We start from the raw sequence: 16,779 nt of genomic DNA, 5'->3' as shown, positions 1-16,779 counted from the left end.
ACCACTATCTGGTTTTAGTGGGAAAAATAAGATTTCATTTTTCTGTTGATACTTAGTTCATGACGTTAGTGAGCCCCAAGAGAGTGATTTTTTTTTTTTCAACAAACCATCAAGATTTGATTAATTCCTTCCTTTACTTGTGTCCTCCGTGGACAACAGTGCACATCTTCTGCTTAAACAAGACAACTATGATACAAGTGAATACATTTTCTGTTAACTGACCACTAGCTTTTATTGTTATGTTAATGATTTTGTGTGCATAGCCGTGTGTTGTTTTCTAATTATAAAAGTAGTATGTATTCATTCTAGAGATTTTCAGAAATGGGAAAGAAAAGTTAACTTCGATTGCCTATAGTTAACTTCTCTTAACATTGTTAGTAGATTCTTTATTGAAGTAGTGCAGTGTGATTGAAAGAGATCAAATGAAAATGAAGGACATTTAGGTAAATGACTACCTTTCGACAATAACTTTGCTAATCTGCGTGAGGGGATTAGATTAGGGTACTTTCAGCCTCTGAAAATAATTGTAAATATTTCATGAAGAAGGAGAGCAACAACAGGAAAAGCAGAAACCCCAGCCATGATGCTGCTGAGCTATATGGATGTGAAGAAGTCCATTAACCCAGAAACTGCATTTCCTTTACCTTCTTGTCTTTACAGAGTTGTTGTGAAGATATATGATCCATTGACTATTACTAAATTTTTATAATGTTTTAATGTCATCTGTTATAGTCAGTAGAACTTTATTTCTAAATCTAACCCTAAATTTGTCTGGTTAGCATCATTGCTGGTTTATAGATAAAATGACTAATGAAGGGTTGTTAATGTTTCCTTCTCTCTTTTTTTTTTTTTTTTTTTGGCGCTGAAACCTCTTGATTTATTCAGATTATTTTAACATACAATGACGCAACTGTGGCCCCCAAAGTGTGCAAAGTTAAAGCCTTCGACTGCAGCTGAGAAAAGAGGGCATCTTATCTCTTTTCAAACAATAAATTTGCATTCTAATTTTAAAAGTCTCAGAAACTGAATAGATCAGTGAGAGAGAGTGTCATGTGAATATGTTTTAGAGAAAGCAGTGTCATGTGAAGATGTTTTATAGAACTTACTGCTCTTTTTACTTTTAGGTTCCCACTTTCCTGTTGGAGTAGTCCCTCCAAGAACAAAGTCACCAACACCTGAATCTTCGACAATAGCCTCATATGTAACGTTAAGGAAAACTAAGAAGATGATGGATTCAAGAACGGTATTTAACTATCCATTAATTTCTAGAAGGATTCTGAAACCTATTTATTGCCACATTTATGTAAGTTTTAATTTTAGGGGATTGTTTTGGAAATTTTTTTTGGCGTACCCTGCAGCTTGCAGGATCTTAGTTCTCCAACCAGGGATCAAACCCATGGCCCGTGCAGTGGAAGTTCAGAGTGCTAAGCACTAGACCACCAGGGAATTCCCATCAAAACTTTTTTTTTACATATTCTAAGAAAAAATTCGCAGTCTTAATTTCTAAAATTCCATTCAGGGAATTAGCACCTCAGGAAGCCCTGGGGGTGCAGTGGTACCATGCACCACCAGGCATGGCGCCTGCCCATACAGGCGATGTGGGTTCAGTCCCTGGGTTGGGAAGATCCCCTGGAGGAAGAAATGGCGACCCACTCCAGTATTCTTGCCTGGAGAATCCCATGAACAGAGGAGCCTGGCAGGCTACAGCCCATGTGGTCACAGAGTCAGACACGACTGAAGTGATTTAGCAGCCACACAGTTGGCATCTCAGAGGACAAGCCTAATTTAGGTTTTTTTTGCTCAGACTCCACATGGAGCCTTTAGTGACCAGTTTGTGGAATCTGTTCTCAGATAGCTGCTCCTTGACACCTCTAAGAATTTCCTTAAGAGAGTGATAAACACATTCTGTGATCAGACAAGCTGATGGATTTACAAGCCAGCCTGAGTTTTCAGGGCCTTTCTGCTGTGGGAGACTTAGACTTTGCTAGTCCTCTGGTTACAATGAGAAATGTGAATTAAGAATGAGAAGGAAATCCTCTATTTTTCACACTTTCATCTAAGATCCATTTAATTCAAACTGACTTTTCACCAGTCTAACCTTGGTTTTCTTGGGAAGATTCCCAGAGGATTTAACTCACTTCCCCAAGTACTCTCTCGAAATTTGGACTGCGAAAGAACTTTCACTTTTCACCTTTTTCTAAAACTTTTCATCTTTATAAATTCTATTTATGTGGTATGAGATAACTTAAAATGATAAGAAAAGACTGAAAAGTACAACAAATGATGATGATTCTTGAAAGATACTAAAGTACAAGCATAACATATATCCCCCAAATTCTGACAGATTTATATATAAGAAATATAATGGTTCTGTAATACTATTGTTCGTAGAGTTAGGAATTTTTTTAGATTAAAAGGGTGTTTTCTTTGAAAATAGTAATGTAAACAGGAAAATAAAACTTAAAATGCATGTTGAGAACAAACAGAAAGATATTAGTGGATTTATATTATTCTATAACTATCTTTTTAAAAAACAATAACTAACTTAAATACTGGGGCTTCCCCAGTGACTCAGTGGTAAAGAATCTGCCCTGCCAGCAGAGGAGACGTGTGTTCCATCTCTGGGTCAGGAAGATCCCCTAGAGGATACATGGCAACCCACTCCGTTATTCTTGCCTGGAGAATCCCATGAACAGTGGAGCCTGGTGGGCTAGAGTCCATGGGGTTGCAAAGAGTCAGACATGATTGAGTGACTAAACAACAACAATCATAAATGCCAGAAGAAAGACATATGTAAACAAATAACTGGGGTAAAAGTATAGAAGACTATAGTTATATAATACTGTACTGGGAAGTCCTTTATAAACCATATAGATGCCAGGAGAAAATACTTGCAATATATGAGACAAGTTCCATAATATATGATGAATGAATATAAATCAGTTATTCATAGGGGGTTTTTTAATGGAAAATATACAATAGTAGTAATCCCCGGGACGGGGGAGCCTGGTGGGCCGCCGTCTATGGGGTCGCACAGAGTCGGACACGACTGAAGCAACTTAGCAGCAGCAACAGCAGCAGTAATTCACAAGTATATGAAAATGGCTCAACTCCGATGATCATTTTTAAAGTGCTGACTGAAACCCCAATGAGATACTCTTTTCTAGTTACATTGGAGAGAAAATGTAAAAATTAATAATATTTTGCATTAAAAAAATAAAGTAGATTTGTATAATATAATTTGGAGAAAGAAGTTTCACTGAGACAACACTTTTTCACAAACACAGAAAGCCAGGAAGAATACATGTTTGTTGTGTATAACTAAAAAACAACAGTGCTAAAATAGCCAGCATCCTAATCAGTATCTAGAATTTACTCTTTTTAAAGGGGAAGGGATAGTTAGGAAGTTTGAGATGGTCCTATGCAAACTGCTGTATTTAAAATGGATAGCCAATAGAGACCTATAGCACATGGAACTCTTCTCAATGTTGAGTCCAAGCCTGGATGAGAGGGGAGTTTGGGAGAGAATGGATACATGTATATGTATGAGTCCCTACATACATATACAGGAATTGAGTCCCTACACTGGTCACCTGAAACTACCACAACATTGTTAATCCAGCTATATGCCAATACAAAACAAAAAGATTAAAGTTTGATAAAAAAAGAAAATACATATATATATTTTTTTCCCACAAAAACAAATGTTTTGATTTACAAATAAATGAGAAGCGTGATCATTTCTGCACTTTCATGCTTTTCCGTTTTCATTTTCCTTTTAGTTTCTGCATTAACTCTTTAAGATATTCTCTACAGTAGAATACAGTTCTAGAGCTGTGACTGCTGCCCGGCAGACAGTTTCATTTTTATCTATTTATTTTTTGGCTGTGCTGCGTCTGCACTGCTGCACACCGGCTTTTTCTTTGCTGAGCCTGGGCTTCTCTAGCTGGGGCACGCAGGCTCTAGAGTACACAAGCTCAGTAGTTGTGGCATACAGGCTGAGTTGCAGTATGTGGGATTTTAGTTCTCCAACCAGGGATCCAACCTGGCTCCCCTGCACTGGGAGTCTGGAGTCTTATCCACTGGACTACCAGGGAAGTCCCTGCAGACACATTTAGGTTGCATTGGAGAGAAAACAATCTTGTCTGTTATCCTGATATACTGCTTCTCACTGTGTGCTTAGTTGCACATTTGTGTCCAACTCTTTGCAATGCCATGGACTGCAGGGCTCTTCAACTGCTTAGACAATAAATACTTAACCTTTGCCCTGGGTTCTTTCCAGAACTCTAGCAACTCCACACCAACATCCTAGTCAGTCTTCAGCAGTTGAGTCCAGAGGGCACAAAACACCTGTGCACTCTCTTCTGTAGATCTTCAGTTTAGTTCAGTTCAGTTCAGTCGCTCAGTCGTGTCTGACTTTTTGCAACCCCATGAACCGCAGCATGCCAGGCCTCCCTGTCTGTCACAAACTCTCGGAGTTTACCCAAACTCTTGTCCATTGAGTCAGTGATGCCATCTAACTATCTCATCCTCTGTTGTCCCCTTCTCCTCCTGTCTTCAGTCTTTTCCAACATCAGGGTCTTTTCCAATGAGTCAGCTCTTCGCATCAGGTGACCAAAGTATTGGAGTTTCAGCTTCAACATCAGTCCTTCCAATGAACACCCCAGACTGATCTCCTTCAGAATGGACTGGTTGGATCTCCTTGCAGTCCAAGGGACTCTCAAGAGTCTTCTCCAACACCTCAGTTCAAAAGCATCAATTATTCGACACTCAGCTTTATTTATACTCCAACTCTCACATCCATACATGACCACTGGAAAAACCATATTCTTGACTAGATGGACCTTTGTTGACAAAGTAATGTCTCTGCTTTTGAATATGCTGTCTAGGTTGGTCATAAGTTTCTTTCCAAAGAGTAAGCGTCTTTTCATTCCATGGCTGCAATCACCATCTGCAGTGATTTTGGAGCCTAAAAAAATAGAGTCAGGCACTGTTTGCCTGTCTATTCGCCATGAAGTGATTGGACCAGATGCCATGATCTTAGTTTTCTGAATGTTGAGCTTTAAGCCAACTTTTTCACTCTCCTCTTTCACTTTCATCAAGAGGCTCTTTAGTTCGTCTTCACTTTCTGCCATAATGGTGGTGTCATCTGCATATCTGAGGTTATTGATATTTCTCCTGGAAATCTTGATTCCAGCTTGTGCTTCCTCCAGCCCAGCGTTTCTCATGATGTACTCTGCATAGAAGCTAAATAAGCAGGGTGAAAATATACAGCTTTTTCCTATTTGCTGACGTACTCCTTTCCCTATTTGGAACCAGTCTGTTGTTCCATGTCCAGTTCTAACTGTTGCTTCCTGACCTGCATACAGGTTTCTCAAGAGGCAGGTCAGGTGGTCTGGTATTCCCATCTCTTGAAGAATTTTCCACAGTTTATTGTGACCCACACAGTCAAAGGCTTTGGCATAGTCAATAAAGCAGAAGTAGATGTTTTTCTGGAACTCTCTTGCTTTTTCGATGATCCAGCAAATATTGGCAATTTGATCTCTTCCTCTGCCTTTTCTAAAACCAATCTGAACTTTGGAAGTTCACAGTTCACGTATTATTGAAGCCTGGCTTGGAAAATTTTGAGCATTACTTTACTAGCGTAAGAGATGAGTGCAGTTGTGCAGTAGTTTGAGCCTTCTTTGGCATTGCCTTTCTTTGGGATTGGAATGAAAACTGACCTTTCCCAGTCCTTGGCCACTACTGAGTTTTCCAAATTTGCTGACATATTAAGTGCAGCACTTTCATAGCATCATCTTTCAGGATTTGAAATAGCTCAACTGGGATTCTATCACCTCCACTAGCTTTGTTCATAATGATGCTTCCTAAGGCCCACTGGATTTCACATTCCAGGATGTCTGGCTCTAGATGAGTGATCACACCATCGTGGTTAACTGGGTCGTGAAGATCTTTTTTGTACAGTTCTTCTATGTATTCTTGCCACTTTTTCTTAATATCTTCTGCTTCTGTCAGGTCCATACCATTCCTGTCCTTTATAGAGCCCATCTTTGCATGAAATATTCCCTTGGTGTCTCTTATTTTCTTGAAGAGATCTCTAGTCTTTCCCATTCTCTTGTTTTCCTCTTTCTTTGCATTAATCAATAAGGAAGGCTTTCTTATCACTCCTTGCTATTCTTTGGAACTCTGCATTCAAATGGATATATTTTCCTTTTTCCTTTGTTTTTCGCTTTTCTTCTTTTCACAGCTATTTGTAAGTCCTCCTCAGACAGCCGTTTTGCTTTTTTGCATTTCTTTTTCTTGGGGATGGTCTTGATCCCTGCCTCCTGTATAATGTCACAAACCTCCATCCATAGTTCATCAGGCAGTCTGTCTATCAGATCTAGTCCCTTAAATCTGTTTCTCACTTCCACTGTATAATCATCAGGGATTTGATTTAGGTCATACCTGAATGGTCTAGTGGTTTTTCCCACTTTTTTCGATTTCAATCTGAATTTGACAATAAGGAGTTCATGATCTGAGCCACAGTCAGCTCTCGGTCTTGTTTTTGCTGACTGTATAGAGCTTCTCTATCTTTGGCTGTAAAGAGTATAATCAGTCTTATTTTGTTGTTGACCATCTGGTGATGTCCATACATGTTTAATATCTAAAGTTTCTGTTATATCAAATAAGGTAAAATATCCTTATGACAGTTATTGGTGTACTTAGTAAGAAAGTGAGAAGTAAAAACTGGTTGTTTAATGTGACTGATGTTTTTAAACCATTCAGTAAACCATAAAAGTGAACCACGTAAATGTATATATATCTATATATCTATATGTAGATATATATATAGATATATATATAAAATATAGCCATCTGATTTATAGAAAATAACTTCTTCCTTAGTTTTATTATTGCTCATAAGCTAAGAATGTCTTCTCTACCAGTCTTTTCACAGTAAAAAAATAATGTGTGACTTGAAACATTACATTTTTTAGTATAATAAAAGAAATTACTGAGGGACTTCCCTGGTGGTCCATTGGCTAAGACTTCAGTCTCCCAGTGCAGGGGGCCCAGGTTTGATCCCTGGTCAGGGAACTAGAACCCACATCCCATAATGAAAATCTTGTGCAACAAAGGAAAAAAAAATTACTGATATTTTGAAGCCATGCCTCTTTTTTCTCTTGAGTTTTATACAATTTCCCATTTTAGGGCTGTGAGGTAGGGTCACTTCAGAGCTTCATACCATACCGTTTTTGTTTTTTTTAAACGAGCAAATACCTTCCTTAAGTTCCTCTTTTCTTGCCTTCCTCCTACCTCCCACCTCTCTCACTTTCCATCACTGATCATGCATCAGTGTACTCGTAAAGTAATCTGCTTTTCTGGTGTTATGTAAATGACATCTAAACCTGCCACTTTTGGTTTTGCCAACAAAATTAATGCATTTTAAAACACTTTTTTTAAATTAAAAATATTATGTTTATTTTTGTGCTGCATCTTCATTGCTTCTTTTTTCAAGGGCTTTTCTCTAGTTGTGGCGATAGGGAGCTACTCATTGTGTGTGGGCTTTTCATTGTGGTGGCCTCTTGTTGTGGAGCCTGGGTTGTGCGGCCTGCATGCTTTAGTAGTTGCAGCTCGAGGACTTTAGAGCAAAGACTTTTGTGGCACAGTTGTTCTGTGGCATGTGGGATCTTCCCAGACCAAGGATTGAACCATGTCCCCTGCATTAGTAAGCAGGTTCATATCCACTGTGCCACCAGGGAAGTCCATTTAAAACGTTTTTTTATTTTAACATACTTGTGTCCTGTATTCAGGATTCATCTGTTTATTTTCAATTTAAAGGAACGACCAAGAAGTGCAGTGGAACAGCTCTGTTTGGCTGAAAGCACTCGACCTAGGATGACTGTGGAAGAGCAAATGGAAAGAATCAGGAGGCATCAACAAGCATGCTTAAGGGAAAAGAAAAAAGGATTAAATCTTATTGGTGCTTTAGACCAGTCCCCCTTACCAAGTCCTTCAAATTTAAGGGATAATCCATTCAGGATTACCCAGGTATATATATCAGTTGCTTTTACTCATTCTTGTGGGTAAATCTAGTATTGATTGAATCTTAGAATCACAGAGCTACATGGTAGATGGGTTTTTAAATATTGGCAACATAGATAGTTATATTATTTAACTCTTATGATATGCCAAGACAGCTTGGTAAAATGGAAATAGCCCTGGGATCAAAAAACCTTAGCTAAATTACTTGTTGGCTGCCCTCCTATTGTGAACTTAATCTCCTCTACTCTAAATCAATAAAGACATAACCTGTCCTGTCACAGAAATACTAAGAATATGTCACAGAAATACTAAGAAGATAAAATTTGCTTTCAACAAATGTAAAATGCCATGTAAGATAGTCCCCAATTCCCCTCCCAATAAAATGTGCAGTACTCTGTATCCTAATTTAGCATGACCTAAATTGTAGCAGGGGAGAGCTTCAGAATAAAACTTGTACTATGCAGCACATTTTAACTTCAGTCTTATAAAGAGACACCATTCCGTCTCTTATTATTTGTTTGTTGGTTATCCTGATTCATAAATCAGAGCAGACCAGTGAACCTTTCCAGAGGCTTCAGTCGGTCGATCCCTGTTTGTTGATGTGGACTAACTGAAAGTGCCTTCCTGTCATCATGGAAATCTCTTAGCATAGTTGGAGAGAAGGCGTTTCTAGGAGAGGTTAACAGTTGAGTAACTGTACATTCTACACATTACCAAATAGATGATTAATATATATAAGATGCTACTGTTGTTTCTCATAAGGAAACCTTGCAAATGAAGGGCCAACTTAAAAAATTAGCAGGTACTATCTAGAAACTACACATACCTGTATAGTATGAATCTAAAAGTACTGTCTATCTGTTGAACAGGCTCGAAGAAAGGATGATAACTCTAAGGAACTGGACACTGTCATCAGAGAAAATGACATGAAGCCAAACCACGACACTCCTTCCACAGACACTGTTCAACTAAAAGAAGCTGAACCTCAAAATACGGATTTCAGCGAAGAGGTAGCAAGATTATTTTAGGACACAGATTCCAAAGGGATAGATTTTTTAAGATGAGATCAGGTGGGAAGGTTGAAGATCGTTTTGTGTGGCATTCTGTCACAGAGGATGCTGATCTCAGTGAAATGATAGGTTTCATGTAATTTGATCAATATATATGTTCAGCCATGTAAAAAACTGGGTTAATTGAAAACTTAAAACATGATCAGTTGAGGCTGGAATAAATTACCATTGCCCCAATTAAAGAATCTTTAATCCCAAAGCAGCTAGTAATGGCAGTGTACTTTTTGTCCTTCTGATGTAGGAAAGGATGTCACTGTTTTTAATATACTTGATTCTAAAATATATTTCAGTAAATATTTGATATGGTATAGTGTTTAATAAGCTTTTATTTGGGAATCATTCTAGATAATTTGCTCATATAGCAAATATGGTAAAAAAAAAAATCATTTGAAAAAATAAATTTTTCCTTCTTCCATAGTTTAAAAAAACTGAAAATGTTTTTTCTGAAACACTTTTCACACCTGAGCCAAATGGAGTGAATTCTGAGGAAGTGATGGATAAAGAAGGAGACAAAAAAGAGATGCCTGAACATGTGCCATACAGGTAATAATTAGAGAAAACAAGCAAACAAAGGGATCATCCGCTAAATTAAATTCACCTGCTTAAAAATGGTAAACTTTATGGTCAGAGGTCTTAGATGCCACTCCCGTAATATTTACTTACAAGCTGTAGGATCTTAAGCAAGTTACATAACCTTCTTAAATTCGAGTATCTCACCTGTAAAAATGAGGGTAATAGTAGTAACCATTTCACAAGTGTGTTGTCAGGATTAAACAAGAAAATAAATGTGCAGCACTTAACTCTGTGCTAAACACCTAGGAAGTGATCAATAAATACCTTAAAAAATTTTTTTTAGCTTTTTATTTTATACTGCAGTATAGCCGTTTAACAGTATTGTGATAATTCCAGGTGGACAGCAAAGGGACTCAGCCAGACATATATGTGTATCCATTCTCCCCCAGACTCCCCTCCCATCCAGGCTGCCACATAACATTGAGCAGAGTTCCCTGTGCTATTCAGTAGTACTTTGTTGGTAATCCGTTTTAAATATAGCAGTGTGTACATATTGATCTCAAACTTCCTAACTATCTCTAGGCACACAAGCTGTAGCAAAGTAAGCACCTTACCGTATAATGACAGATGTTGATCAGCTGTCTAAGCTGTCTGATAAGCATTCCAAAAATTATAGTGATTTTCTGTTTATTTTTTAACTGCATTTGTTAACTAGCCTTTTAAAATGCATATCCTCAATCTCACCCTCCATAAAAACATTCGCAATGCTAGAAAAGAGAAATACTGTGATTTCATGTCATAGGAGTGCCTTTATCTCTGAAATGAATAGCAGAAGTGAATCTGGGGTCTTTTAGTTTGTGTTTTGTTTTATTTACTTACTTATCTTTGGCTGCACTGGGTCTTCACTGCTGCCCTGGGGCTGGCTCTAGCTGCTTTGGGCAGGGTTCCTACTGCAGTGACTTCTTACTTCTTACTTCGAGCTTCTTACTGCAGTGACTTCTCTCGTTAGGGAGCACAGGTTCTAGGCTTGTGGGCTCAGCAGTTGTGGTACACAGGCTTAGTTGCCCCGAGGCATGTGGGATCTCCCTGGATCAGGGATTGAACCCATGTCTCCTGCATTAGCAGGCAGGTTCTTCACCACTGAGCCAGCTGGGAAGCCTTGGGGTGGTGTGTTTTAGATTAAAGTAGACATTAAGGGACTTGTCAGGCAAATATAGTCAGACTTTGTTTGGATCCTGATTTAAACAAGTAACTCTTAAGATGACGTTATAAAGCAGTTGAGATCATTTGAACACTGACTGGGTATCTGATGGTATTTACAGATTGAGTGATAGGTCCTTAATCTGCTTAAAAATAATTTGGGGAGGAGCAGGCTGAGGGCTTAGAATGAAACAAAACTGACAATATGTGGATTTAAAAAAAACTTTGAGCAAAATGTTAGCAGTTGTGCAATATAGATGGTTGCATCGTTTCTGTAAAGATTTTTCATAACAGTTGGAAGAAAAAAATTGCATTCTGATGTAACAAATTTGGGGGACCTCCCTGGCAATTCAGTGGTTAAGACTCCACACTTTCAACACAGGGGGCGTGGGTTCAGTCCCTGGTTGGGAAACTGGGATTCCACATACCCTGCAGCCATAATAATAATAATAATAAAAATAGATTAAAAAATAACAAATTTTAAAATCCCTTTCTATTTTCATTAGCCCTCAAGAGGAGTCACAGATCCCAAATCATAAACCAGAAGGCCCCCCTGCAGAAGATACAAAGGACAATATTCATGAGCAGGAAGAAAATGTTCTTTCTTACGAACTAACTCCTGAGGCTTCTAGAGGAAATCAGACAATGGCAGGTAGATATTACACGTTTCCTAGTTTTCTCACCGGTGCTTCCTCTGAACCTCTGAATTTATTTGCTGTGTGGAGACTCTAGCAAGGGGGCCACTCGGGGACATCAGCTAGAGACTGAGAGGTCTTCGCCTTCCCACCCCTGCATGGTCAGGAAGACTGCTGCTACTCAGGATCCAGGGCCAGTCCTGTCTCAGCAACTAGAGCTGCCCTCTCTCTCCGGCTTGGATGTCACTTCCTTCTTTTGTTTGTTTTTTTGATCTTAACCTTAACATGTACCTTAAACTTTTTACAACTTGGAAATCCTACCTATTTCTCTGACATTGCATTCCTAGAGTATTCATAAACCTCTCCCCCTCTGGGAACTGTGGAAGATTGAATATCTAAACTATTAATAGTATAATGGATTTACTTACTTAGCTCCTACCATAATCCACATCTGGGTTTTTCTCTGATAGTAAAAGATCATGAACTGTATAGCATGTGAAAGAAAAATACATTTTTGTCTATGCTATTCTTTTATACTTTCTAGATTCTTCAAAATCTTTTTTCTTTTTTAATGATTTTTGGCAAGGGAAGGGTGTAGGAGAATGATACCACTAGTATAAATCATCAGCTTTCCTTCTCATAGCCCATAAGCAAAATCTATTTCCCTTCTCCACCTCCCACCCCCCACCCCTAGTCTTTTTGCAGAAGGGTAAGCACAATGAAATTCAATTACCTAGGACTGTTCTTAAGAGCATTTTCTGTATCTTATATACTTGTAACATGGAAATGTATATTATCAGCCATGTTCCTTTGTAACCAATGTGAAGCACCGTCTTTTCCTTGTCTCTTATCACTTTCAAGGCAATGTGCATGGGCATTCTCATTTTTTACATAAGATTATCATTGGTCACATCAGGTTATTCGTACAGCAGGTCTGGGTTAAAGGGTGGGGTGTGTGTGTGTGCGCGTGCGCGCTCAGGCCTGTCCCACTCTTTGCAACCCCATAGACTGTAGTCTGCTAGGCTCCTCTGTCCGTGGGATTTTCCAGGCAAGAATACTGGAGTGGGTTACCATTTCCTACTCCAGGGGTCTTCCCAACCCAGGGATTGAATCTTGGGTCTCTTGCACTGGCAGCCGGATTCTTTACCACTGTGCCATCAGAGAAGCCCAAAGGACTATGGTGGGTGTATTTAAACCCCAACACTTAAACCATCTGTAATATTTAGCTGCGTGGAACTAGAAAAGCCTTTTAAAGTGAGAAAGGGTTAAGTCACTAAAGACATCTGAAAATTAACCTTGAAACAAAAAAACTTAGAAAGGAGAGAGAATTCTTAATTTTTTCCAGTTTCACTGCAATATAATGCTCATATAACATTATATAAGTTTAAGGTGTACAAGGAAGAATTTTTAAACTGTCTTCAAGAGACATTTCATCCTGAATAATTTAGCTGTCAGAATAGCGAAAACGCAGAAGCAAAATGCAGCTAATAATTCCTTCCCGACACATGTTCTTATTGTGCTGGGACCACAGCGTCAGAATTTTCTGCTCCAGAGGTGTCTGCGGGGCTTTGACCTTGTCCCATTTTCTCCGTGTGTTCCAGCGCAAAGCCTGCCTCCGTCTCCCGACTCCTCCGCGTCACCCGTCCCGTCCGCGCAGCCGCAGCTCACAGAAGGCTCCCACTTCATGTGTGTGTAGTCTCACAAGTACGTCATTTCCTTTCGATTCTGTGGTTTACCGTTCAAGTTTTCAACTTGACTTTTATTCCTCTGTTGTTTGAGTGGCCAAAACCTGCAATGAATTCTGTCCTGTGTATTAGTGATGGTTGGCAGGGCAAGTACACCAAGCGCTTAAACCGTGGGCAATAAAACTTTGCAGCAGCGGCCCTTCGGTGATGCGCTCCGTGACCACATTTTCTCGTGTCTCTTCTTTCATTGTCTGTAAAAACAGCCAGACCCGGAGGGAAGGGCCTGTGCCAGGACAGGCCTCCTGGTGTTTTGCAGCTGTGTTCCCAGCTCATGGTTCTTTCCATAGTCGGGTCTGAGAATTCTGTTCAAGTCATTACATTTTGATCCAGAAATTTTTTTTTTTACAGTCAGGGTGAGGTATCTTCCATACTGAGAGTTTGCTAATTATTTTTAAGGATAAAGAGAAGGTCATGGTACAGCCAACTAGATATGGAATCGAAAATCTTTTGAGATCCATCAGAAATTATTTCTGAATACTTTTAAGTCAGTAAAGTAGTTATATAAAAGCCACTAGTGGGCACAGGGAGAAGGGCCCTTTCTCACCCAGTATTCCTTTGACCACAATTTAGAACTGAGAATAATTTTCTAAGGTCCTTTTTTTCCCCCTTAATTTCATGCCTTTATTTCTGGCTGTGCTGGATCTTTGTTGCTGTGCGGCTTTTCTCTAGTTCCAGCAAGTGGAGTCTGCTCTGTGGCTGTGGTGCGTGGACTTCTTGTTGTGGTGGCTTCTCTCGTCCCAGAGCAGAGGCTCTAGGGCACCCAGGCTCCAGTAGTTGGAGCTCCCAGGCCCTAGAGCTCAGGCTCAGCTGTTCTCACAGCATGTGGGATCTTCCCTGGATGAGGGATCTAACCCGTGTCTCCTGCATTGGCAGGTGGAGTCTTTACCCATGAGCCACCAGGGAAGCCCCCTGAAGTCTTACTTTTAAACTTTATCAACAGCTGGTACATTTTACAGCAATTTTGTACTCACGTACTTTACTTTTCAGAAAAACTGTGAGGTATAGAGTGAGCATTTTATGCCTTTTTCTGCACTTTGTTTTCTCTCAGTATCTGCCAGATCTTCTAATGTTTAGTGCCTTAGGATTACCACCTATTTCTGTTAAACCGTTAAAGCTATGAAAACACCTACAGATTTTTTGAGCATAATTATAAACATGTTCTTTGATTTTTGGATTCTCAAAATCAATGCCTACAGACACTAACTTGACTCAGGTTTTCATCCAGTAGTGCTCACATTTTCTAGAATCTACTTCCATTCACACCTTTTTTGGTAGAAGCTGTAACCTATGTCCCTTTTTTTCAGCCAGAGGATTTATGTTTAACAGAAGGCAATGGCATCCCACTCCAGTACTCTTGCCTGGAAAATCCCATGGGCGGAGGAGCCTGGTGGGCTGCCGTCTCTGGGGTCGCACAGAGTCAGACACCACTGAAGCGACTTAGCAGCAGCAGTCGTGTATCTAGAACTTTTATTTGAGATCATGTCTATCTGGAACCCAGAAGAGGCTTGCTTTGTTGTCATTTGGATCTCTGCAGGATTATCGTCCTTTCTGGGGTTATTTGTTACAGTCTTACCTGTGTCTTTGCTCTGTCACTTGTACATTTAAACTTTAAATACATTCAGAAGTGGCAGTTGCCACTAGTGACAGAATAACACCAAACACAGGGATAATAAACATCATGTTCCCTTGATGCCTCCTGTGCAAAGAATTGATCAATGGCCTCTGTCTATCTTGGTGGTGACATGTACTCTAAGAGCCACTCTCATTATCTTTTGGTTCAATAAACAAGTTACAACTCACTGTACTCAAGACCATTATGACAGTTAGGAATGTTCACAGTTAAAACTCGAATACATGGCCAGGTTCCTTAAGTTGTTATTATTGGATTTTGTTTTGTTTTACTTTTGTCCCAAGAACCATTGGCATTGCCTGCTGGCATGAGATCCAGGGTTTGCTGGATATTTTCTAACCTTGTGGCATGCAGTCATCACGGCCAACCAGTGGCATTCATGCTTGCGTTATTTTACAGTCCATCTTCTCGTTGCGCATGTATCATTTTCCTGAACTTTTTTTGGCAAGAGTTATGGAGGTTTCACGCAAGACAGACACACCACTATGTAGGCAGCTTAATATAATACTACATATTTTAGTAAAGTCATGCAGATCTGGCTCATTTTGTCAGTCTTTTGGATTCAGCCAGAAGTTTGGGTCCTTTTTTTCCATCTGAATTGCAATTTAACTGCATTATGTTTCTTTGCTTTGTGAATTAAGCTTATGGAAATGAAGAGAAGATGTCCTTCAATGGTTATTATGTTTTAGGATTTTCGTGGCCATGCTTGTCAGTTCTTTTGTTAGAGAATGTCACCCTCAGTTACTTTAGGAAAGGGTCATTCATTAACTTGGCAGATGTCAAAGTAATTTTCCTTCTCTGTATTTTTCAGCTATACTGACTTCTGTTGAAACCATTCAGAGCTGAGGACATGGACCTTTGGCAATGTGAGAAGATATTGTACAGTATATTTTAAATCTATGAAATTCATAGTTCTGATGCTTTTGGCCACAGAGCATCGTTTTATCACTTCTGGAAAATGTTTATTCCAAAACAGCTTTAATGGCCCATATGTACACTCAAGGTTCTGTAATGTAATCTCAAGGTTATTACTCTGACACCAGCTTGCTGCTATGATTTCAAAGCACATAAGTAAAGGTGCTTTTTAGTGTGCAGTCTACAGCCAGAGCTTACGTAGTTGCTGATCTCCAGGTTTTGATGTTTCTAAAGTCTGGGTGGATTTATATTTCTTTTCATTTTTCAGTACAGAAAATTTAGTTATTATTTCCAGTGAAGCTTGTTTTCCTTTTTTTTCTTCTTCCTCCCATTTCAGCTACTGCAATGCTTTGTTTCACACTTGATTTGTAAAAATTTTATATATATATTTAAAATGTGCCATTTTATTATTGCTAAGTGAAGTATGTCTCGTTTCCTGCTATAATTATTTCTCAGTCAGATTGCATTGTCAGCAGTTACTGCCACACTCTTGTCAGCTTAAACACAAATGTTACCGCTTACTTTTTCTTAAAAAGCAATTTAAAATGTAGGTATTTTGAAGTACTGGGCTTCTACTTCATTGGACTAGATGTGTACAGCAATAAGCAGGTTTTCAAATCCAGTACTTAGTTTGTGTACAAATGTAATTATGTTCATTGTGTATATATTATACAATGAGCACACGTAATGTAAGTATTAAAGGCTACTTACTATTGTTTAAATGCAAATGTTCATATCTCATTTCTTTTTTATCATGTTAAATAAATGTTGATGTTCTTAAATGACTTGTGTTAGAATTTTTGCTCTTCCCATGTGCAATGGAAAGTCAGACTTTAAGAGACTTCTCAATGAAAAAGTAGTCTGTTAATCTCATTGCAGACAGCACCAGAACAACTGTGTCTGTCGTCCAACTCAGCTCTCCTGTGTCGAAGCTGAGAGAGAGAAACTGACTTGGCCACAATCACTTTACGCTTAATGACAAAATCTGCACCAGAATAAAGTTTCTCTGATCTTTCAACACCAGTGGGCAAATTTAGTTTTGT

General features: G+C 39.0%; 1 protein-coding gene across 9 annotated transcripts in view; it reads left to right on the top strand.

Moving 5' to 3' along the window:
• Nucleotides 1-16,518, top strand: part of PLEKHA5 (pleckstrin homology domain containing A5) — a 262,028-nt gene extending 245,510 nt beyond the window's left edge. For all 9 annotated transcript variants that reach the window (XM_069585600.1, XM_069585598.1, XM_069585597.1 and 6 more), the window contains 7 exons: nt 1,125-1,243; nt 7,825-8,034; nt 8,898-9,038; nt 9,517-9,641; nt 11,318-11,463; nt 13,048-13,150; nt 15,633-16,518. In XM_069585600.1, the coding sequence (XP_069441701.1) occupies nt 1,125-1,243; nt 7,825-8,034; nt 8,898-9,038; nt 9,517-9,641; nt 11,318-11,463; nt 13,048-13,142 (836 nt within the window). In that variant the 3' untranslated portion in view covers nt 13,143-13,150; nt 15,633-16,518. The remainder of the gene's footprint in view (nt 1-1,124; nt 1,244-7,824; nt 8,035-8,897; nt 9,039-9,516; nt 9,642-11,317; nt 11,464-13,047; nt 13,151-15,632) is intronic.
• Nucleotides 16,519-16,779: the final 261 nt, after the last annotated feature.

The sequence above is a fragment of the Ovis canadensis genome, chromosome 3 (genome assembly GCF_042477335.2).
Source record: "Ovis canadensis isolate MfBH-ARS-UI-01 breed Bighorn chromosome 3, ARS-UI_OviCan_v2, whole genome shotgun sequence".
Classification (NCBI taxonomy): domain Eukaryota; kingdom Metazoa; phylum Chordata; class Mammalia; order Artiodactyla; family Bovidae; genus Ovis; species Ovis canadensis.
The sequence above is the reverse complement of the archived record's forward strand: the minus strand, read 5'-3'. Positions and strand labels throughout refer to the sequence as shown.